The following is a 25,039-nucleotide window of genomic DNA, read 5'->3' as shown; positions in this document are numbered from 1 at the left end:
ATCCCTTATTTTTTCCAACAGTTCCTAACCATGTATCTGCATCTTGTCATCAGAGTTTCTGTTAAAGCATGGTCTTTGTATTTGTAGGTATTTCTCTTTCTGGGAAGCAGTCTTGTTCCCCTGTTGTTTTCTCAACCATCAGAAAAGATTAAAAAACAATTATGCTACCGAGCAAAATACCTAATTCAAAATAGTTCCCCGCTTATTAATTAGAGGCTTTAAGAGTTAATGATACATTGTTAAGTACTCAATTTCCTAAATAACAGTACTAAATTAAGTTGTCTAAATTACACGTTCAAAGTGGTCTTTCTGGGTGGAAAGGTCCATTTGAAATGACTGCCATGAGGCTCAGATTCCTTTCAACAGAGTATTGTTTTACCTTTTACTCTCCAAGCGTGACTGCTGGGAATTGAGGAGGTGGTGTCGAACAAAGCAAGGGATTTCCAAATTTAGGGGTGAAACCCCAGCTCGATATTGGTGGTGACAATTCAGTGGTCTCATCTGAAGGTAATAACAGATCATTGTACCTTTATTCTAGTCTTCATTTTTCACTCGGTACAGGAATTCAGAACATCATAGGCATAATCAACAATAAAAAGAATGATTTGCCTCACATTGCACCTTTCACAACCTCTAGACTTCTCAAAGCACTTTGTAGAATAAATTACTTCTGAAGTGCTGCTTCAATGTAGGAATGAATGAATGCAGCAGTACACCATTAATTGAAACTTGCTTAATTGGAATGATTGGATAACTTGATTTTTCTGTTACTTAAATTGCTTATTTCAAACTAATGGGTATGTTCAATTTTCTTTCAGTCTATATTATGATGGGTGACTACACTTGGGAGTGTATGAGTATGGGACAAGTTAGCAAATTTGCCTGGATTCCGTTTGTTGAAATCTGTTCAGTTGCTGTTGCTGTCATTTATCTGGGAGACAGTGGCACAAGAGAGAGTGTAGTAAATAATAAGTGTAACAGGCTACAGTGCTAATTTCAAAATTAAGCAAACAGCTGAGAGGTTAACTATTTTCATTTTATTCAATTTCAAAATCTTTGTGGCATTAAATTTTTTTTCTTAAAACAATGAAACAATAGTTGAATCGCATTGTTAAATAACTTCTTTTTACCAAGACAAAATAATAATTGAAATAATTCATATATCTAGCTTGGAGAGTACCCATAGTAATAAAGGCAGAGATTCGTCATGGAGAAAGTTCTCTTTCCTAATCTATAAAAATAGCCATGCAGAATAATGTACTTTTGCAAATAACTTTGAAAACTGTGCTCAGGGTGAGGGATGTATTTTGTGTTACAGCTCAGACTAAAAAGGGCAGTATGACGCAGTGAGTTGGCAAGTAATTCTCTGACTGAAGCATCTACTGATGATTGCAAACTATCCCCGAGGTGGACTTTTCAGAAGTTGTTTACAAATGCTTTTGATTGCCGTCACTATCATAGGAGGTTCTCATTTAAACCGACTATGTTTAAACTAATCAGCTAAGAGTACCAATATACTGAACAATCAGTTGGATCTGAAGGCTTTTTAATTTTAATAGAGGCACACTGACGTCCTGTGGAAAGTAACTATCCAGGCTGGCAGGTGTACGGTATTTAGAAGTGACTTCATACCAAAATGACTTCATTGGCAGTGGGGCATCCTGTGCCATGAAAGTCACCATGTAAAGGTATGGCTAATGGCTTACCAACTTCACATGCAGTTAGACATGCCAGGCGTTAATACATTTTACTCATTAAATATTTGAACTGAATTTTTGAATGGGCTTTACATTCATGTCACTCATCATTAAATAATAACAAACATGATAAATTATCAGTAAAATTAGCAAAGTAAAATTAACTGTTCCGTGATGAATTTCTTAAGGTTACATCTCCTGTTGTAATTTATTTTTATTTAAACACTTGTGAGTAATAATAAACTGTTTAAAGTTTCTCCATTTGAGAACAATCATTGCCCTGAGAAGCTCTAACTAAAGTTTACTGCTTTTCTGACATTGAGCTGCAAGACTCAGAATCTGTTCAGATGCTTCAATGTGTCTTGATCTCAAGTATTGGATACTGTTTTGATTGGTATCTTCCAGGAAATATCGATAGTTTGCCATCATTCCAGAGGATAATGAAAGACCACGAGGACTTACGTCAGCCAGCCAGTTTAATCGCCATAACACAGCACCATTCTGAAGGTGAAAGTTAGCTACAGGATTAAGGGCAGCCCCTTGATGTTTTTCTCCATACAGGTACCAGGCACAAAGTCGCATGAGTGGCATCTCAAGAGCTCGAACTAATTTGTCAGACCTCACCCACTCATTGGTGCTAAGTAGGCGTTTGAGTGTTTCTAGCACAGGTCCTTCAATGGCGTCCTGGATTTCTTTGTATTCAAGTTCTGTAAAGATCTGGTTTGATTTCCCTTCCTTGATTTGGAGGATTCCAAGCAACCACGTTGTGAAGCCAGGAATAGGAGACAGGCTGGAGAACTTTTTCATATGAGGAAACTCACCCTGCAGAATACAAAGACAAAAAGCATATTAATGTCAAAATAGCACAGATAACATCCTACGACTGTTGGCCTGCATCACCAAATCTGTTCTGCTACTCTTTTCAACCTTGATGACATCCTGTGGTATGTAGGCACAAGTCGCAACACTTAGATTTTCCAACAGGAGGTTTTTAAATAGGAAAATATAAAATGATCTCTTTGTCCATTTGTTCTTATATATGCTGCAGAATATTGAGGTAGTACAAATGTTGCAAAGCATTTTTTCACTGAACCTATGAACATACAAAGGAGGAGCAGGAATAGGCCATTCTGTCCCTCGGGTCTGCGTCACCATTTAATAAAATCATGGCTGATCTGATAGTAACCTCAAATCTGCATCCCGCCTGCCCCTATATTCTATCACCCTCTTGCTTACTAAGAATCTATCCATTTCTTCCTTAAAAATATTCAAAGATTCTGATTCCACCGTCTTACAAGAACGGGTTCCAAAGAACCACGACCCTCCAAGAGAAATTATTTTTTGCCTCACTTATGTTTAAATGGGCGATCCCTCGATTTTAAACAGTGACCCCCTAGTTCCAGGATCTCCCACAATAGGAAACATCCTCTCCACATCCAACCCCGTGAGAGCGCTCAGAACTAGATTAAATATTTGCTAAAGTTCCAAAGAAATTGCATAAGTCTTTATCAATTGCACATTGGCAAGATACTAAAGAGACACGTAAACCCATTGAGCAGGACAATCAGTGACATATACCTCAAAATCCCGCTGAGCAATATTGATAATGTACACAGACTAATAACTGTTAAAATAGCAGACAAATGAAACTTCATAAAAACACTAATTAATATTGCACTGTGCAATTTTAATGTGTTAACATTTCAGTTCTTGAATGATCTGCACACATTAAGTGTAGTGTGTGCATTGCATACACATCATTTATTGCCTAATTGTATCATCTCTGAAAACTACAAATAAAGATGATAATCAATTAGATGGTAGAAAATAATAGGAGTCTGTTAAAACTTTTTTTTGAGTATATACTTATCTGCAACTCTTGTTATCCGCAATTTTCCCACATCTCAGAATCGGTTAAGGATCTGTGAGAGCTCTTTTGGCAGAAAACACACGAGCTGTCTTATCTTGCTTACAATCATTACCAGAGCACGTGACAACTTATCATTTTTCACCTGCTGAGGCCCTATAAACATATCTACCTCATAAATAAAAAAGGATTAGTGCCCAGATTGGAGTGTATTATAATATATCATTCAAAATAGTCTTGTTTATAAGAAAGATGATAAGGAACTGTGGATTGAAGCAACAACAGATAAAACAGAACTGGAGCCCTGTGAAACGTAAGACTGCAAGCTGTAGATATTTGCCTGATGGTTCATTCTGTTCATTTCTTCACTCTTCAAGTAAAATATTCACCTGTCAAGTGATTCTGCAAATGACAATCCAACAGACTTCTGCCAATGATAAAATGACGAACAACTTAAGATTCATGAATTTTTCCATATGCTGATTGCGCTCCTTGTGGGAAATTTCTTAGCCCCATCACAAACTTGCTCAACTCCCAACATTCTCATATAGGACATCTGAGGTGAGGAATGGACAATAATGGATGTATGTTGGCTCTCTACCTCCAATGATTTGATGTCTGAACACACACACTTAAGTCGTTTGTCTACATTATTAGTAAAGTGGCTGTGCAGCTGGATCCTTGACTTCCTCACCAACAGACCACAATCTGTCAGGATAGGTAACAGCACCTCCTCCACAATAGCCCTCAACACCAGGGCCCCGCAAAGATGTGTGCTCAGTCCTCTATTGTACTCCCTATACACACACGACTGTATGGCAAGATTTAACTCCAATTCGATCTATAAGTTTGCGGATGACATGACTGTGGTGGGTTGTATCTCAAACAACAATGAATCAGACTACAGAAGAGAGATAGATCACTTGGTTGCATGGTGTACCAAAGAAATTGGAGATGGTCGATAAGTTCCTGGGAGTCACCATCACCCACAGTCTGTCCTAGTATACTCACGTTGATGCAACAGTCAAGAAAGTCCAACAGCATCTCTACTTCCTATGGAGGCTAAAGAAATTCGGCATCTCTGCATCGACTCTCACAAACCTCTACAGATGTGCCATAGTGAGCATCCTATCTGGCGGCATCACAGCTTGGTATGGCAACTGCGTGACCCAGCGTGGATTCAATTCCCGAACAGGCGCAGGAATGTGGCAACTAGGGACTTTTCACAGTAACTTCATTGAAGCCTACTTGTGACAATAAGCGATTATTATTATTAATTACACCTACACTCACAGATATTCATTCAATTCATTGATTATGCAATCTTACAAGAAAATGCTGACAGATTTGCTGTTAGACTGTACCAAGGAAGTAATATTAAACAGAAGGGATGCAAATCTAACGTATGGCATGCTCTTTTTTGCAATTTTGAGCTGAATCTTGTAACTCACTGAAGGTTCCTCAGACAGCACCTTCCAAACCCACGACCACTATCATCTAGAATGACAAGAGCAGCAGATACATGGGAACCCCACCACCTAGAGGTTCCCCTCCAAGTCACTCATTTATTGCCCATCCCTAGTTGCTGACCTAACTAGTGACGCTCACATTCCGTAAATTAATTTTTAAAAAAGCAGCTGTGGGCCTCCGATCCCCTTAGAGACCCCCACAAATGCCTTTCTGTCTGGTCCTTACTTATCGGGATCAGTGTTGAACGGGCTTACCCGAGATCTCTGAGGTGAAGGGGTTGAATCCCAAAGCCTCAGCTACCTCGGGAATCTACACATTAGGGTGAGGCTCGCTGCTTTGCTCTAATATTCAGATTTGCTAAAACGTGATCCCACCCATTGTGGGCTTTGCGAGCCAGGTAGATCCTGGGAGCGGCTTTCAAAGGACAGGCTGTGCTATGGCAAGCTGCTTTTGCAGTGCAGCGTGACCTTTGGATCACGCCCTTAGTCACCGACAGAGGGGTAGATGAAGGCACTGGCTTTGCAGCGTGCACACTAACCCTGTAGGGGACTCTACTCAAATGTTGTGATTGTTTCATGGCAGAGACTTCTCCATTCGGATTTGTTCAGGGTTGTTTTTCCCCCATGTAATGGAGTCCGATTTACAGGCTTTGAGATTGCCTTTGAGGTGGATGTCTTTGTATTGGAGTATTGGATGTTCTTTGGTGCGGGTTCCGTGCTCAGCTCGCTCTAGATTACAGCCTTTAGTATGCGGAACCCTCCACACAAAACACATCACCCCCAGCAAATATGTATGCGCACACATGAAATTGCGATTTATATTGGTCGAAGTCTTCCCATCCGCTCCTTGCTAAATCATCAACAACTTACATTTCCATAACAGCTGACAGAATAATCTATCAGAGCACTTTACAAGGGAAGGAGACACCAAACAGTAAGTCAAAATCATTAGAGGTGGATTGACTAAAGGAACAGCGAAAAGTGTGGGATTTTAGATACTTTTTTTTAGTAGGGAGAGAAGGTAGCACAAAGTGACTTTGAAAGGAAATTCCTGAAATGCTACATGAATTACAGGCTTCTAATGGAGAGGCCAATAACCACAAATCCAGAGACCGAGCCACTTGAGAGTGTGGACTGAGTATATTGCAACAGGCAGCACTGCTTGTGAAAATATAAAATGATACATGGGACAGGACAGAACGACACAAGATGCTGGTTGGAGTTGAGCTTCGACAGTTGAATATATTGCAAGAGAAAAAGGATAAAAAGATCTAGAGACAAGCACAAAATCTAGGTTGACACCCTAGTGTGTACTAAGGGTGCGCTGCCTTTAGGATGAGACAAACTGAGGTTCCATCTGCCCCTTCAACTGGATGCAAATGATCCAGTAGCACTATTTTAAAGAGAAATTGGAGAGTTCTCCCCGCGCCACGGCCAATAGCTATGTTTCAACCAACATCGCTTGCTTGTGGGACCTTGCTGTGTATGAATTGGCTGGTGTGTTTCTAACGATGATTAAATTTCAGAAGTTTGCAATAAATTAGTACTGCATTGTGCAGCTAATTTTTTGTCTTCTGCATTCATCAAGTGGTTGACAGGTAAAGGGATCACTCCACCTGCCTAATGAAACATGCTAGATACTAGAACCCTCTTTGTGGACGGGTTTCAAACAGAATATTACCGAACTGAGTGTGCTGAACTAGGAAGCTGAACAGTTTGCAGTAATGCAGGAGACGATTGGTTTGTCTTTTCAGCACTCAACGTCATCAATGACGTACATAAAAATAGCCTGGATGTTAGGACATCTGGCACGGCACAAAAGAAGAATGTGGCAATATAGTTGTTGAGCAGAGCGAACAACATAGCAAATTAATCTTTGTCAAGGGAATCAAAGGTAGCCTTCACAATTTGGACATTGGGATGTGACCAGTTTCTTTCTACACTCCATTCAATGCATTTGCCAAACTGTATCCAGAGTGCCAACTGGGACTGTGTTTTACAACTGTGCATGCAAGCAATTCAGACAGTACAGGTAGCGTTTACATCAAAGATAACTTGCATTTATATACTGATTTTAGCAGAAAAATCACCCCCCACGTGCTTTGTAAAGCTATATGGACAATGAAGATTGAGCCGAAGGAGAAGGTACTAAGAGTGGTGACTAAACGTTTGGTCAAACAGGTGGACTTTATGGAGGGATTTCAAGAGGTCAGGGAAATGGAGACGTTTAGGAGGGAAATTCCAGAGTGGGATCTAGGCCACTGAAGTAAGGGGTGCCAATAGTCAGTTTAATAAGGACACAGTCAGTAAATAAAGAAACATAGGGTGGGTTCTCCGGTCCGCCGGTTGTGTGTTCCTCGGCTGCGTGCCCTCAACGGCAGTGGGATTCTCCGTTCTCGCTACCTGCCAATGGGTTTTCCCATTGTGGCCACCCAACGCCGCCGGGAACCGAGGACGTGGGTGCGCTGCCGGCGCAACAGAGAATTCCTCCCATAGTTTTATTTACAACACAATATATACACTGCCCAGTAGACCCAGGTTCCTCTTCTAGTCAATGCCTCACTAGCCGATCTTCTATATAGACGTTAATAGAGATTCCCCGCGGAAGAGCTTGTACTCTGCAACGGCTCGCGGGGAAGATGATCATTCCCACCCCATAGGCCCTGTGCAGCGTCTTACAGCCAGCTTAATAAAAACAGGACAGAGTTGCAAAAAATGTATCTGAGTGGACGTCAAAACAGTTTAAGCTGCTGTGCTGTGGCTGTTGTAAACAGAAAATGCAGCAGGAGAGACTGACAAGATGCTCAATTTGGAAAACTGCTAAATGCTCACTATGTACACTGGAATTAAAACATTTATAGATAGGTACGCAAGTATACTGTGAGTAAATAGTGCAGTAATGCAAGCTAAACAATTCATGTCATTGAAATGTCAATCGTCCTGTTAAAGGTGGCGGAAATTAGCATTGAGGTTGCCATTATATGAAAGTCAATTGACAACATTACAATCTGAATGCCTGTCAACATGACTTGAATGTCAGAATTGAAATTCAGTGTTGATTAGCTTGCAGAGCTCCTATAGAAAGAAGAAGATTTCAACACTTATCTCTAAAATTCAAGGCTACTGAATGAACCTTCACCCTGAATAAATAGGAACATTATACTACTGTCACAACTTGTCCCATTAGCAAAATCATTTCTCGTGCCAAATCAAATTTAAAAGTATGTTGTAACTTTGATGAAGCCTGTCAAAAACAATTAAAATAATATTCCAAGCTCCAGGAAGCTTTCATTCATTCAAACAACTTGTCTAATATCCGAGTGTCTAATTTTTGTGATAATTCATTATGGTCATTTCAATAAAAATAAGCTAAAAAAAAAATGTATTGGCTGTCAGCTGATCAGAAGATTACTTTATCTGTTTGGGAATTAAGCCACAGCACAAAAGTGCCATCAACTTGTGTGCAAACCGTTCGCATCATTCAGAGAGCTGGTTGGTGTGAGAAATTGAAATGTCACAATGGTGAAAGAGGAGGTGTTCTTCAAAAACCTGGAGCTTAACAAACAGTGCATTTAACCTTTCCTACCACAACTCACTGCTGACAACTGATACAAAGAAAAGTTGTTTACAGAACTGACATTCCTCATCTTGATATAACAAAAAAAAGTGGATTACTTCAACAACAGTCAGCACAAAGTAATAGTGGCTGAGACTGGAAACAGTGACAAACTGGCGAATGCTGTGAGCACAGGAGTCTACATGACAGTGTTTAGGAAAGATTAATGGTCCCCGCAATTTAAATGATGAAATTCACCTATAGCTGTATTAATGGCATCTCAGAGATTGAGAGGCTGTCACAGTGATTAGCACTGCTGCCTCACAGCGTCAGGGACCCGGGTTCGATTCCAACATTGGATGACTGTCTGTGTGGAGTCTGCACGTTCTCCCAGTGTCTGCGTGGGTTTCCTCTGGGTGCTCCGGTTTCCTCACAGTCCAAAGATGTGCAGGTTCATGGATTAGATATGCTAAATTGCCCCTTTGATCCAAAGGTTAGGTGGGGTTTCAGGGATGGGGCGGCGGAAAGTGGACCTTGGTGGGATGCTCTTTCGGATGGGCGGTGCAGACTTGATGGGCCGAATGGCCTCCTTCTGTACTGCAGGTATTCTATGATTCTATTATAAATGGGAAAATATTGATACATTTTTATTTAAAAGCAAACAAGTTAGAGAAAGAGGAAGAATGAGAAGAGCATTTAAAAACATATGAACCTTAAATTTTAGGATAATGGGGACTTAATATTTAAGACCCATTTGTTTTATACCACATACCAAGCATTTCATTTCATTTCACGCTCCACCAAGCATTGATTGGCAGAAGGTGGAAATTCCATTCTCACTTTGGCAGAAGTCCTACCTTGGAGAGCTACTCCCCCAGCCCCTCCAAGCACAGTGCTGCAGTGGCCGCAAGAGGCACTGCAGCGAGGTACCTGGAACTAAGTGCAGGCATTGGAGTGAAGGTAGGTGGCAGGGAGGGGAGGATAGGTTGGGTAAATTTTATGTTTCCCCCAAGGTCTGCCATTCGCCAGCCAGTTTAAAAAGGCCCTTTTTGTGGCAAATAAGCTCCCTCCCCACCCTATCCCAAAACATTGCTTCCACTTTGGGGTGGGCAGGACTCCGGAGGAAATTCTGTCCATGCAATTTCACATTGACCGCCCCGTCTCTAAACTTACTGGGCTGGCCGGAGGGAGTGGTAAAGTTCTGGCTATGGTGTAGATGAAAACCAATGCAAGTTAATATTTCTAAAATCTAACCTGTCCTGTATTTAAGAAATTTTTGCATAGAATGCATGAGGAATGCTTATTTTTACAATAAAGCCGTACGTTTTGGGCACATTTTTCAATACTGGAGATTACCAGAGTGTTGTGGTGTAGTAGTTTCTGTTACAAGTTCACGTCATTCGTTAGTACTGGCCTCTGATCACAGAATGTTGTTGATCAGAGACCATATTTGACACTGATCCTCACAGACTTTATACTTGATGTGATCAAGACCTACCTGAAGCTCTTTTACTACTCGCTTGATGAGGTAATTTCCGAGCTCCACCCCTTGTAGTCCTTGCTGTGAAGAACTGATAGAGTAGAAAATCGCTGTGGTGATCTTGCTAACGTCCTCAGTCCTCTCAGAAGATGGACCATAGCGGACAATAGCCTACACAAAACATTCAATTTTTTTTAAAAAGGTATCTATTTTCCTAATCAGCTTTTAGAAGGTATTGAGATATCCCATCATATATTATACATTTCTCAGCAGTCAAAGCAGACTCAGTATATTATACTGTGATGACTATTTATGAAAATAAGTTTATTGAGCCACTTCATTGAATGCAGCATTTTATTTCTTATTTAAATACAATGCAAGTATTGGTAGTATGGGCAAGTATGGGCAGCACGGTTGCACAAGTGGATAGCACTGTGGCTTGACAGCGCCAGGGACCCAGGTTCGATTCACCGCTGGGTCACTGTCTGTGCAGAGTCTGCACGTTCTCCCCGTGTCTGCGTGGGCTTCCTCTGGGTGCTCCGGTTTCCTCCCACAGTCCAAAGACATGCAGGTTAGGTGGATTGGCCATGAAATATTGTCCTCAGTGACCAAAAAAGGTTAGATGGGGTTATTGGGTTATGGGGATAGGGTGGAAGTGAGGGTGGCTTAAGTGGGTCGGTGCAGACTCAATGGGCCAAATGGCCTTCTTCTGTACTGTATGTTCTATGTCCGAAGTAGAATATACGCTAGTTAACAGCATAACAATAATTGTTTTCCAAAAAAAAATTATTAAATGTCAAATATGGGTGGATACTTTTTCTCCATCAAGTCCATTTCCATGCACAATACTAATAGTCACAAAAACGAGAAGCTCAAAACAAACTCTAACTGAAAGCAATTCGAACAAAGATGGTTAAAGCATTTTTCTTTATACAAGCTAACTGGAATTTCTCCTATTCATGTGAAAACAATTTGGAGGTAACACCATGAAATGGCGTAAATGCCCATGAATGGTGCTTCTCTTTCCTTTCCGCTGATCTTCCGCCAAGTTTCAGCAGGAGATTGGGAAAATAAACTGCATGAAAATTCTACCCCATAGCTGGGAGTGAGGAAAATCAAGATGGAAGATACAGTCAATCTTCAGAATAAAAAAACAATTGCACCATAATGCTACCTGGTGCCAAAATCTTCACAAAAGCTCTCAGTATATCTCAGTATCATGGAGATTAGAAAATTCTATGAGTGACTGATCACCATGGACTTTCAAATATACAGGAACAGGGCTTCAATTTTACTATTACCAGTGGATGTCCTGTGACAGTGTTTAGGATATTTATAACAATACAAGTGTTTATTCCAGGCAGGGATTAACATTAAGTTTACTGATTTACAAGTGAATAAATCAAATTTCATTTTATTATAAAGTGTTTATTGGTGCTTTGTGAATTGAATTTCAGAACAGTATACATTATTCAGTGAAAACTGTAAAGATATGCATTTTCCTATTTTGAAAAGTGAATACATAAGCAAAATGATATGCTAGATTAATCGACTAAAGGTTGCAGCTGATATTTAGCTGGAGTGTGAAAGTTAATGAAGTTTCAATGTACTGGGAAAAAATCCTATACTTTAAGGGCAATAGATTATTATTCTGCTCTTTTGCATCAATGGGAAAATATTCTCTCGATATGGTATGATGTGAGATAGCCTGGAGTTTGATTGTTCTGCTGTGGAGCTATTAGATGGGTGAACAAAGAACATAGAACAATACAGTACAGGAACAGGCCCTTCGGCCCTCCAGGCCTGTACCGGGTGTCATGATCCCACCATTGGTCAAAACCCTCAGAACTTCCTTGTGTCGTATCCCTCAATACCCACCCTATCCATGTATTTGTTGAGATGCCTCTTGAACGCCGTTAATGTATCTGCTTCCACAACACCCCCTGGCAACGTGTTCCAGGCACTCACCACCCTCTGTGTAAAGAAACCTGCCTCGCACATCTCCTCTAAACATTGCCTCACGGACCTTAAACCTATGATCCCTCTATCAGGTCATCCCTCAAATTCCGTTGTTCTGGGCTGCACGGTAGCACAGTGGTTAGCACTTTTATTTCACAGTGCTAGGGTCCCAGGTTTAATTCCCACTTGGGTTACTGTCTGTGCGGAGTCTGCACGTTCTCCCCTTGTCTGCATGGGATTCCTCCGGATGCTCCGGTTTACTCCCATAATGCAATCAGTGCGAGTCTATACTCTCCGCATGCTAATACCCTCCAGACCAGGCAACATCCTGGTAAACCTCCTCTGCACCCTCTCCAAAGCCTTCCCATCCAACTGGTAGTGTGGCGACCAGAATTGTGCGTAATATTCCAAGTGCGGCCGTACCAAGGTTCTACACGTCTGTAGCATGACTTGCCAGTTATTATACTCGATGCTGGTGGGTGTCTTTGCCGTAGTATCACTGTAGAGGACCTGAATTTTGGCGGAGAGCTGAAAGATGATCCTGAGGTTTGTAGTTGAACGTTTTGTTTGCTCTACTAGTAGTTTCTTTGAACCACATTTTGATCTCCAGTGCAGGAATCACGAGTCAGGTCATTTCATAAGACTGTAATCCTGTCTCCTACCTGGCAGTGCCTTCCAACGTTATTTTCATTGTGGGGTGGCGGTGACGGCCTGGAACGGGGATTGCTGGCTCCTGAAACAGGCCTGATATGGAAACGGACAAGCCGGGCAGGTTGGAACACCTTGAGTGGAATTCTTCCATCCCACCCGTGGTGAGTTTGGTGGCAGGCGGGAGTGGAGAATTTAGCGGGAGACAAAGAGTCAGAAACCCACTGGCATAAAATCGCTCATCAGTTCTCCCAATGGCAGATCGGTCTTCCTGCTGGCTGGTGGCGTGAACATCATTTACATCTCATGAATGCTCATTAAAACAGCTGCCTGCCAGCATCCTATCATGCCTTTTAATCTTGTGTCACGCCAGCATGAAATTACATTGGTCTCAAACCCAATTGCTAATCAGTGGCATGCACAAGACGGTCCTCAGTCGCAAGAGACTTCAGGGTGAGTCCAGCTCTGCATGAAATGAAAATGAAAATCGTTTATTGTCACGAGTAGGCTTCAAAGAAGTTACTGTGAAAAGCCCCTAGTCGGCACATTCCGGCGCCTGTTCGGGGAGGCTGGTACGGGAATTGAACCACGCTGCTGGCCTGCCATGGTCTGCTTTAAAAGCCAGCGATTTAGCCCAGTGTGCTAAACCATAGTGCTGCGCTGCTCCTGACGCGCTACTCATCACGCTGCTAAGGCAGACCAATACCTGCCGAGCTGGTCTTCATGGACAGCATCGTGTTGTTGGATCCATGGAACCTCAGATCAGTACTGTGTTTGGGGTTGGAGAGTATAGGGGTCTCCTTGACCCTGGTGCTACACAGCAGTGTTTATCCAGACAGGACTGAGCTGCCAGACCCATGCTGCCAATGCAACAAAGGTCTGAAATTCTACCAACGGTGGAGTGCAAGATGAGGCCGAAAGGAGCTGGGCAGGTGGGGGAGTGCCTGATGAAGTCATGAGTGGCAATATGCAAGGAGGGTTATGCAACAAAGTAAGGAACTGAGTGAGGAAGGCAAACAATGGAAGGCAGAGGGGAGGGAAGTTGGAACCCAATAAGGCTGCATGAAAAGCTGACAAACAAGGGTAACTAGAGTTTTAGCATTGGGCAGAGGAATCGTTACAGGCCGAAGGAAAGAGTTGGCCCAGGTAGACTGAGCACAAATATTGAGGGTAGGACAGATGAGGAACAATGTTCAGGAAGATATTAAATACCTCTCAATTAAAGTAGATTCCTGAGAGGAAGAGGAATTGTAAAAGGGAGAAAAATGTTCCATGGAAAGCAAGGAGGTCAAGGAAGATATAAAGGCAAAAACTAGGGCATACCATACTGCAATAGCTAGTGGTAAACTGGAGGATTGGAAGGTTCATCAAAATGCTACTAAAATAAATTAAAAGAACTAAGATGATAAGACTATAAAAGGAAACTAGCAGAAAACTTAAAACACTGATACAAAAAGCTCCTATAAGTATATAAAGAGGAAGAGAATAGCTAAGGTAAATGTTGGCCCTTTCGAGGGCGATACTGAAAAAAAAAAATCGCTTATTGTCACGAGTAGGCTTCAATGAAGTTACTGTGAAAAGCCCCTAGTCGCCACATTCCAGCGCCTGTCCGGGGAGGCTGTTACTGATGAGGTAATAATGGGGAACACAGAGATGGAAGAGACACTGAACCAATATTTTGCCTCTGTCTTCATGGTAGAAGATAATAAAACATTTCCAAAAACTGCAGTTAATCCAGAGGAACTTGGTGCAATAACCATCACTAGGGAGCGGTATTGAACACACTAATGGGATTAAAGGCAGATAAGTCTCCGGGACCTGATGGCTTGCACCCTAGGATATTAAGGGAAGTGACAATGGATATAGTGGATGCATTGGTTCTGACATTTCAGAATTCTCTGGATTCTGGAATTCTCCCGGTGGACTGGAAACACGCTAATGTGACACCCTTATTCAAAAAGGGAGAGAGGCAAAAAGTAGGAAACTATAGACCAGTTAGCTTGACCTCTGTGGTGGGGAGGTTGCTGGAATCAGTCATTAATGAGGAGATGGCTGAACATTTGGAAAGACAAATCTAAATCCACCATTATCAGCATGGTTTTATGGAGGGTAAGTCATGCTTGACAAACGTATTGAGTTCTTCGAGGACGTAACCAGCAAGGTGGATAATGGGGAACTTCTGGATGTGGAATATCTAGACTTCCAGAAGGCATTTGACAAGGTGTCACATAAAAGACTGATCCAGAAGGTGAAATCGCAGGGGATTGGGGGTAAAGTACAAGATGGGATTGAGATTGGCTGACTGACAGAAGGCAAAGAGTCGGGGTACATGGGTCCTTCGTTGGCTGGCAAACTGTAACAGGCGGGGTGCGGCAGGGAGTCAGTCCTCGGACCTCAATTGTTTACAATCTATACAAATGATCTGTAATCAGGGACAGCATGTAACATAGTAAAATTTGCGGATGATACTAAAATAGGTTGGAAAGCAGGCAGTGAAGAGGAGATAAAGATTTTATAGATGGATATAAATAGGCTAGGAGAATGGGCCAAAAGATGAAGTTTAATGTGGATAAGTGTGAGGTTATCCATTTTCGCTAAAGAAATAGAAAGGAAAATTATTATCTGAATGAAAAGCATATTCAAAATGTGTCTGGGCAGAGGGATCTGGGTGTCTTTGTTCATGAATCGCAGAATGTCAGTTTGCAGGTACAGCATGTAATTAAAAAGGCAAATGGAATATTTGCGTTTATAGCAAAAGGACTGGAGTTAAAAGTAGAGGCGAGTTGTATGGGGTGTTGGTGAGACCATATCTGGAGTATTGTGTCTAGTTTTGGTCTCCTTATTTAAGGAAGGATGTGGTGGTGTTGGAGGCAGTTCAGAGGAGGTTCACCAGATTGATTCTGGGATGAAAGAGTTAATGTATGAGGGCTTATACTCGCTGGAGTTTAATAGGAAAAGAGGGGATGTGATTGAGGTATATAGAATACTGAAAAGGATTGTTGAAGTAAATGTCGACCAAATGTTCCCCCTTGTGGGGCAATCTAGAAAGAGAGGTCACAGATATAGGTTGAGAGGCGGTAGATTTAGAACTGAGATAAGGAGGAACTACTTCTCGTAGAGGGTGGTGAATTTGTGGAACTCGCTGCCCCATAGTGCGGGGAATCTGAGTCATTAAATAATTTCAAGAATGAGATAGATATATTTCTGGTAAAAACAGGTTAAAGATATGTGGGCAACAGGTATGGAGATGGATTTGAGAACAGGGAGAGATCAGCCATGATCTGATTTGAGCAGGTTTGAGGGGCTGAATTGCTCCTAATTCCCATGATTCTAAATGTTCCTTGTCAGCCCAAGCCTGAATATTGTCCAGATCGCATTGCATTTGGACATGGACTCCATCAGTATCTGAGGAGTCGCAAATGGTGCTGAATATTGTGTAATTATCAGCGAACATCTGACCTCATGTTGGAAGGAAGATCATTGATGAAGCAGCTGAAGATGGTTGATCAAAGGACACTACCATGAGGAACTCCTACAGTGATGTCCCAGGACTGAGATGACTGTCTTCCAATAATTACAACCATCTTCCTTTGTGCCAGGTATGATTCCAACCAGTGGTGAGTTTTCTCCCTGATTCCCATTGACTCCAGTTTTGCTAGGGCTCCTTGATGCCATACTTGATCAAATGTTGCTTTGATGTCAATGGCAGTCACTCTCACCTCACCTCTGGAGTTCAGCTCTTTTGTCCATGTTTGAGCAAAAGACTGTAATGAGGTCAGGAGCTGAGTGACGGAACACAAACTGAGCATCAGTGAGCAGGTTATTGCTAAGTAAGTGCCGCTTGACAGCACTGTTGATGATCTCTTCCATCACTTTACTGATGATTGAGAGTAGATTGGTAAGGCGGTAATTGGCTGGGTTGAATTTGTCCTCTTTTTCTTTACAGGATATACCTGGGCAATTTTAAGCATTGCTGGATAGATGCCAGTGTTGTAGCTGTACCGGAAGAGCTTGACTAAGCGCGGCAAGTTTTGGAGCACAAGTCTTCAATACTATTGCCGGGATATTGTCAGGGCCTGTAGCCTTCGCAGTATCCAGTGCCTTCAGCCGTTTCTTTTTCTTTTTAATTTTCGAATACCCAATTCATTTTTTCCAATTAAGGGGCAATTTAGCGTGTTCAATCTACCTACCTTGCAAACATCTTTGGGTTGTGGGGGCAAAACCCACGCAAACATGGGGAGAATGTGCAAACTCCACACGGACAGTGACCCAGAGCTGGGATCGAACCTGGGACCTCGGTGCCGTGAGACTGCAGTGCTACCACTGCGCCACTGTGCTGCCCTCCCTTCAGCCGTGAAGCTGGGGACCTGGAGGAGACCAAGATGGATTACCCATTTGGCACTTCTGGCTGATGATTATTACGAATACTTCAGCCTTGTCTTTTGCACACGTGGCGGGCCCCTCCATCATTGAGGATGGGGATATTTGTGGAGCCTCCTCTATAGGCTGAAGGGTCACTTAGTTCTGTCTATCACTTGTTGCTTATGTTGTTTGGCATGTCCTGTGTTGTAGCTTCACCAGCTTGACACCTTATTTCTCGGTATGTCCAGTGCTGCTCCTGGCATGCCCTCCGGCACTCTTCATTGAACCAGGGTTGATCCCCTGGCTTGGTGGTAATGGTAGAGTGGGGGATATGCCGGATCATGAGGTTACAGATTGTGGCTGAGATTAGAACATAGAACATAGAACAGTACAGCACAGAACAGGCCCTTCGGCCCTCGATGTTGTGCCGAGCAATGATCACCCTACTTAAACCCACGTAACCCGTATACCCGTAACCCAACAATCCCCCCATTAACCTTACACTACGGGCAATTTAGCATGGCCAATCCACCTAACCCGCAGATCTTTGGACTGTGGGAGGAAACCGGAGCACCCGGAGGAAACCCACGCACACACGGGGAGGACGTGCAGACTCCACACAGACAGTGATCCAGCCGGGAATCGAACCTGGGACCCTGGAGCTGTGAAGCATTGATGCTAACCACCATGCTACCGTGAGGCCGTTGCTGCGTCAGATTCTGCTGCTGATGGCCCACAGCTCTTCATGGATGCCCAATCTTGACTTGCTAGATCTATTCTGAATTTATCCCATTTATCCTATTTATGAAAATGAAATGAAATGAAAATCGCTTATTGTCACGAGTAGGCTTCAATGAAGTTACTGTGAAAAGCCCCTAGTCGCCACATTCCGGCGCCTGTCCGGGGAGGCTGGTACGGGAATCGAACCGTGCTGCTGGCCTGCTTGGTCTGCTTTAAAAGCCAGCGATTTAGCTCAGTGAGCTAAACCAGCCCCAGATAGCACAATGGTACTGCCACATAACACGATGGACGATATCCTCAATGTGAAGAACTGTGCGGTAGTCACTCCTACCAGTACTACCAGTACTGCAGGCAGGTTTGTGAGGATGATATCCAATATGTTTTTCCCTCTTGTTGGTTCCCATCACCGTCATGTGATCCTCAGACCTAGTCTCAGTTATGTCCTTTGGGACTTGACCAACTCGGATCAGTAGTGGTGTTAACAAGCCGTTCCTGGTGAAGCACATTGAAGTCCCCAACAAGAGTACATTCTGTGCCCTTGCCACCCTTGGTGCTTCCTCCAAGTGGTGTTCAACGTGGTACTGATTGATCAGCTGAGGCTGGATGATATGTGGTAAGGAGGTTTCCTCGCCCATGTTTGACTTGAAGTCACAAGACTTCATTGGGTGCAGAGTCAATGTTGAGGACTCCCAGGGGAACTCGCTCCCGACTGTATACCACTGTGCCACCACCTCTGCTGTGTCTTTCCTGAGGTGGGACAGGACATACAATGGATGATGATAGTGGTGTCTGTAAGGTATAGTTCCGTTTTAATTATTTAATCTATGAGACAGCTCTCCCAATTTGGTACATTACAGTGGTTCTGGAGACACATGTAGGCCAGACCAGGTAAAGATGGCAGGTTTCCTTCCCTACAGGATATTAGTGGACCAGCTGGGTTTTTAACGACAAAGGACAATGGTTTTATGATTATCATTATACTTTTTAATTCCAGGTACTAATTGGATTCAATTTCCACCACCTTCCCTAGCGGGATTCGAACGTAGGTCCCCAGAATATTACCCTGGGTTGCTGGATAACCAGTCCAGAGACAATACCACTGCCTCCCTTTTACATATTATATACTCTACATATCTTGTACATATCTATTTTTTCTCCCTCTCTCATAGTTGCAAGAAATTGAAATATTCAAATTACTCTCAAGAAAACACAGATAGAAATGAGAGACTTCAGGTTTGAATTGATTTTATTTTTCTAGATTTTAATTTTTAAACGAAATTAAGAAAATGTGATATCTCTTTCACTATGTCTGTCAGCGGTTACCACTTCCAATGTTTACCTTTTCTAACTGTGAAAGAAATAGAGATAGGTTGGTTCCAAAATTAAACTTTACCTTACAATGAGGAAAGGCTCTCTCTCATAGCAGAACACACTTTGAGGTTTAGACAACATGGAACAAAAGCTACAATAGGTCTGTAATCAACAATCTTTCATTTATGCCCCTCTCCCTCACACTCATTTTTTCCTGTTCCTTTCCAGATGTGTCATGGGATCTTTAGCATCTCCCTGAGAGGGGAGACAGGGCCTCGATTTAATATCTTATAGGATCCCTACACTGCAGGAGGTCATTAGGCCCATTGAATCTGCATCGACCCTTCGAATGAGCATTCTGCTCATTAACGAGTGCCCACCCCACCCTAACCCTGTAATCCCATAACCTTACTTGCACATCCCTGGACATTAAGGGGCAATTTAGCATGGCTATTCCAACCAAACCTGAACATCTTTGGACTGTGGGAGGAAACCGGAGAACCCGGAGAAAACCCACACAGACACAGGGAGAACGTACAAACTCCACACAGACAGTCACCTGAGGCCGGAATTGAACCCGGGTTCGTGGCTCTGTGAGGCAGCAGTGCTAACCACTGTGCCACCGTGCCGCCCATCATTCAAAAGATGCCACCAGCACTCCCTCAATACTAATCTAGTTTGCCTAGATTTTTGGTTCAAGCCCTGAAGTGGGGTCAGAGGCAAAGGTGTCTTCCAAAGTCATGGATGAAACTAAGCAATAATTTTCTTTGGAAAAATTCTCATGACTGTTTCTTGAGCATTAAAAATTTGGTACATATTCTATTTTTCATAAAAGCTGGGCACTAGCTAATTTACACTAGAGACGAACATTATCTATAATGGGCGTACCTGTATATTTTCGGAGATGTCATCCATTAGTGCCACATGTAGAACTACCAGAGGTTCCCTCGGCATAGCATTATGTGTAAAAACATAGCATCTTCTGTAAGGTCCAACTCGGTGTTTAATATCTACCCAATTTCTGACAGGATGCACTGCCTCATACCTGAAGAGAAATAAATGTGTTTGAGCTGCATTCACTGGAACACTGGAACTGAAGTGGACAATATAACAAGAGTGTTGCCTCACAGCTCAAAGGTACAACAAATAATCAAGTCTCAAGCTAAACTGTAGACCAGCAGGAAGCAAAATACAAATTATGCAGGACAGATTCTGAGCACTAATAATTAATTAAAAGTGCATTAAAAGTAATGACATTGATTCTAACTGGTCCAGTGAGCAACGGAGCGAGTTAGAAATTCGACCAGCACCAGAAATCAATCCAGGCTTTTTTTCAAATCTAGCACCTATTTACAATCTCTCAGGAAGGCTTCTTATTCAATTCACTGTTACAAAGGGAACGTTGCTTTCTTTGTGCAATTTCTGGCAGGTCAGTACACTGTAGACTACCTTAAAAGTACAATATTTTACAAGTTTTTCTGTGTCTATATTCAAAGGTGCGGAAAGTCAAAGTAGAATGTGACACTAATTGATTCTTGCTCTCACCTCCAAACACATTTCATTTGAAAGGACAAGGAAATTGGACTAATTGTTCAGTGGTTTAGGGAGCTGGCAAAGAATAATAATAATCGCTTATTGTCACAAGTAGGCTTCAATGAAGTTACTGTGAAAAGCTCCCAGTCACCACATTCCGGCGCCTGTTCGGGGAGGCCGGTACGGGAATTGAACCCGTGTTGCTGGCATTGTTCTGCATTACAAGCCAGTTGTTTAGCTCACTGTGCTAAACCAGCTCTTCCGGCACGATAGACTGAATGAACCAGCCGGCACGATGGGCTGATTGGCTTCCATTTATGTTTCAATTGGCCAGAAATTAGCGACTGACAGTCAGTTTTGAGTGTAATAAGAACATAATTTTATTTATATTGAGACAGAATTAAAAATTACTTGCAGGTCTGCTGGCAAAATGGGATTGCTTTAATAACTAATGCAAAAAGTGATTAATAATCACTTACATGCTAATTTTCTGCAGCAGATCACAAGAGGAATGCCAGGTGATACGCTCCAGGTTCAAAAATCCTACAGAAAACCAATCTGAAAGCAGCATCTTCAATATTCCATTCATTTCCTGAGATTCAACACAAAGTCAGTGAGCAAATGTGACCAACTTCAGAAGCTTTGAGGAATATTTATTTCCGATTAAACAATTACTTGTACAATAGACAGCATCCAAATGTTCTATTAATCAACCATATAGTTCGACTAATGGGTCCCTATCAGATACCATTACAATCTGTACAAATCAGCAACTAATGGAGTACTCACTCATAAAAAAGAATGCATTTTATTTTGAATATGAACAAATAGGTGCTGCTTTCTAAACCAATATTTTTTATCATAGCTGGATAGTTGTATTTAGGAAAATGCCTTGGAGCTATGAGATTTGTATTCAAGTCAAATTGTATTCACGAGCATAAAGACAGTGGTACCATTGTGCCATTACTTGGAATAAGGTGCAATGTCCAGTGAAGTTGGGACAGAATCACCTTTGTTGTAGCTTCTTGGAAAAGCTGCACAACAAGGATTTGAAGGCAAACAAATCTCAAAAATAAACAGTTAGGAGCAAAATACAGCAGAAAAGCATTTAACTGATGTGTTGCTTTATGTACTTTTGTTACATATTATACATACACACATATGAATAAAAATTGAATAGTTTCAATGAAAAATGTTAATTTTCCTATTTAATCAATGATTTGCAATTGAATAGATGCTTATTTTTACATATAATATTCAGAGGCGATTATAAAAAGACTTGCATTTATATAATGCTTTTCATGACCACTGGACATCTCAAAGTGCTTTGTCTATGAAGTACTTCTTGTAGAGTAGTCATTATTTCAATGCAAGAAATGCTAATTTTCCCTCAGCAAATTCTCATAAACAGCAATGTGATTATGATGAGATACTGTTTTTTGTGATGTTGTTCAAGGGATAAATATTAGTCATATAAATATTATGAATACATTCTGACGCTCTCAAAAGATAGCAGCTTCTTAACTTTGTCATGAATAATCTGTGAACATAATGTTGACAACAATATAAACGTAAATTACTGTGGATGCTAGAATCTGAAGCAAAAATAGAAAATGCTGGACAATCTCAGCAGGCCAGACAGCATCTGTGGAGAGAGAACGGAGCTATTGTTTCGAGTTTGGAAGACACTTTGTCAAAGCTGGAGAGAACTGGAAATAGGATCAGAGTGATACTGTTGTGGGTTGGGTGTGGAGCAGTGGGCCTGGATAGAGAGTCAGAGGTAGGTGGAGATTGACAAAGATGTCATGGCCAGAAAGACAAAAGGAATGTAAATGGTGGAGGTAATGGTTAAGAAGGATGCTGATAGTAGCACATTTTGTGCTGGTCTTCATTGCAGCAGGCCAAGGATGGACATGTGGACTTGAGAGCAGGATGGTGATTTGAAATGGCAAGCGACAGAAAGAAGAACAAAGAACAATACAGCACAGGAACAGGCCCTTCAGCCCTGCAAGCCTGAGCTGATCACGTGTCCTATCTAGACCAACCGCTTGTATCCTTCTACACCCTGTCTGTTCATGTGCCTATCCACATAAGTCTTAAAGATCGTCAACGTATCCTCACTTGGCAATGCATTCCAGGCCACCACCAACCTCTATGTAAAACATTTCCCTGCGCATGTCTGCTGAACCTTCCCCCCCCACCTTGAACTTGTGCCCCCTTGTATTTGTCATTTCCGCCCTGGGAAAAAGCTTCCAACCGTTCACCCTCGCTATACCCCTAATACTTTTATAGACTTCTATCAGGTCACCCCTCAGCCTCCATCTCTCTAGAGAGAACAATCCCAGTTTATTCAATCTCTCTTCATAGCTAATACCTTCCATACCAGGCAACATCCTGGTAAACATTTTCTGTACTCTCTCCAAAGCTTCCACGTCCTTCTGGTAGTGCGGTGACCAGAATTGGACACAGCATTCCAAATTTGGCCTAACCAACGTTCTATATAACTGTAACATAATTTTTGAGTTATTATACTCGATACCCTGTCCTATGAAGGCAAGTATGCCATATGCTTTCTTTACCACCATTTCCACCTGTGCTGCCACTTTTAAGGATCTGTGGACCTGCACTCCCAGATCTCTGTGTCTCTATGCTCCTGATGGTCCTTCTGTTCGTTTTATAGCTCCCACCTGAATTAGATCTACCAAAATGCATCAACTCGCTTTGTCCAGGTTAAATTCCATCTGCCATTTCTCTGCCCAATTTTGCAGCCCATCTATATCCTGTTGTATTCTCTGACAATTTTCATCACTATCCGCAGCTCCTACAATCTTACTATCATCCACAAACTTGCTCATCAGAAAACCGCCATGTTTTCTTCCAAGTCATTTATATATAATACAAAGAGCAGAGGTCCCTGCGGAACACCACTAGTTACAGACCTCCATTCGGAAAAACACCCTTCCACTGCTACCCACTATCCTCTATGGCCAAGCCAGTTCTAAATCCATCCAGCTAGTTCACCGCTGACCCCATGTGATTAAATCTTTTGCACCAGCCCGCCATGAGAGACCTTGTCAAATGCTTTACTAAAGTCCATGCAGATAACATCCACAGCCCTTCCCTCGTCAATCATTTTTGTCACCTCCTCAAAAAACTCAATTAAATTAGTTATACATGACCTCCGACATACAAAACCATGCCGCCTGACGCCAATAAGATTATTCACTTCTAAATGTGCATAGATCCTATCTCTGAGTATCTTGTCCAACAATTTCACTATTACCGTAGTCAAGCTCACTGGCCTATAATTACCTGAATTATCCTTGCAACCCTTCTTAAATAATGGTACAACATTGGCAATCTTATGGGCAGCACGGTGGCACTATGAGTTAGCCCTGCTGCCTCACGGTGCCGAGGTCCCAAATTCGATCCTGGCTCTGGGTCACTGTCTGTGTGGAGTTTGCACATTCTCCCTGTGTTTGCAAGGGTTTCACCCCCTCAACCCAAAGATGTGCAGGCTAGGTGGATTGGCCATGCTAAATTGCCCCTTAATTGGAAAAAATGAATTGGGTACTCTAAATTTATATATTTTTTAAATTGGCTATCTTCCAATCCTCTGGGATCTCACCTGTGGCCCAGGAGGACACAAAGATTTCTGTCAGAGGCCCAGCGATTTCATTTCTTGTCTTCCTCAGTAATCTGGGATAGATAAGATCTGGCCCTGGGGATTTGTCTACCGTAATGCTTTTTAACACACTAGCACTTCCTCCCTCATAATAACGGCCTGTTCTAAAGTGTTTACACATCCCTCTGAGACACCACCAATCAACGTGTCCCTCTCCTTTGTAAATGCCAATGCAAAATACTCATTAAGGACCAAACCTACTTCCTCTGGTTCCACACTTAATTTCCCTCTTTTATCCTTGAGTGGACCAACTCTTTCTCCAGCTACCCTTTTGTTCCTAATATACGTATAAAATGCCTTGGGTTTCTCCTTAATCCTGTGTGCCAAGGACATTTCATGATCCCTTTTTGCCCGCCTAACTCCCTGCTTGAGCTCTTTTCTACTTTCCTTGTATTCCTCAAGTGCTTCATCGGTTTTTAGTTGCCTGTACCTCACGTATGCATCTTTTTTGTTTTTGACAAGATTCTCAATTTCCCAGCTAATCCACGGTTCCTGAATCCTGTCTTACCTGTCTTTCCTTTTTACCACCACATACATGCCTGTCCTACACTCCCATCAACTGCTCCTTAAAAGCCTCCCACATGCCAAATGTGGATTTATCCTCAAACAGCTTCTCCCAAACAGGGTCTGGGTCCTGTTTGTGGACAGACCAAAAGTTTTTTGCAAAGCAGTCACCCAGTCTGCATTTAGTCTGTCCAGAGTAGACCTCATTGGGCAGCGAATACAACAGA

The 25,039-nt window shown here is 42.2% G+C and overlaps 1 protein-coding gene across 1 annotated transcript in view; it reads right to left on the bottom strand.

Moving 5' to 3' along the window:
• Positions 1-1,015: 1,015 nt before the first annotated feature.
• mlycd (malonyl-CoA decarboxylase) overlaps positions 1,016-25,039 on the bottom strand; it is a 63,192-nt gene continuing 39,168 nt past the window's right edge. Inside the window, exons 2-5 of the mRNA XM_038806327.1 lie at positions 21,103-21,215; positions 19,979-20,135; positions 10,088-10,240; positions 1,016-2,519 (exon numbers count right to left, since the gene is read on the bottom strand). Coding sequence (XP_038662255.1) covers positions 1,992-2,519; positions 10,088-10,240; positions 19,979-20,135; positions 21,103-21,215 — 951 coding nt within the window. The 3' untranslated portion in view covers positions 1,016-1,991. The remainder of the gene's footprint in view (positions 2,520-10,087; positions 10,241-19,978; positions 20,136-21,102; positions 21,216-25,039) is intronic.

Source organism: Scyliorhinus canicula, chromosome 9, assembly GCF_902713615.1.
Source record: "Scyliorhinus canicula chromosome 9, sScyCan1.1, whole genome shotgun sequence".
Taxonomy (NCBI): Eukaryota; Metazoa; Chordata; class Chondrichthyes; order Carcharhiniformes; family Scyliorhinidae; genus Scyliorhinus; species Scyliorhinus canicula.
The sequence above is the reverse complement of the archived record's forward strand: the minus strand, read 5'-3'. Positions and strand labels throughout refer to the sequence as shown.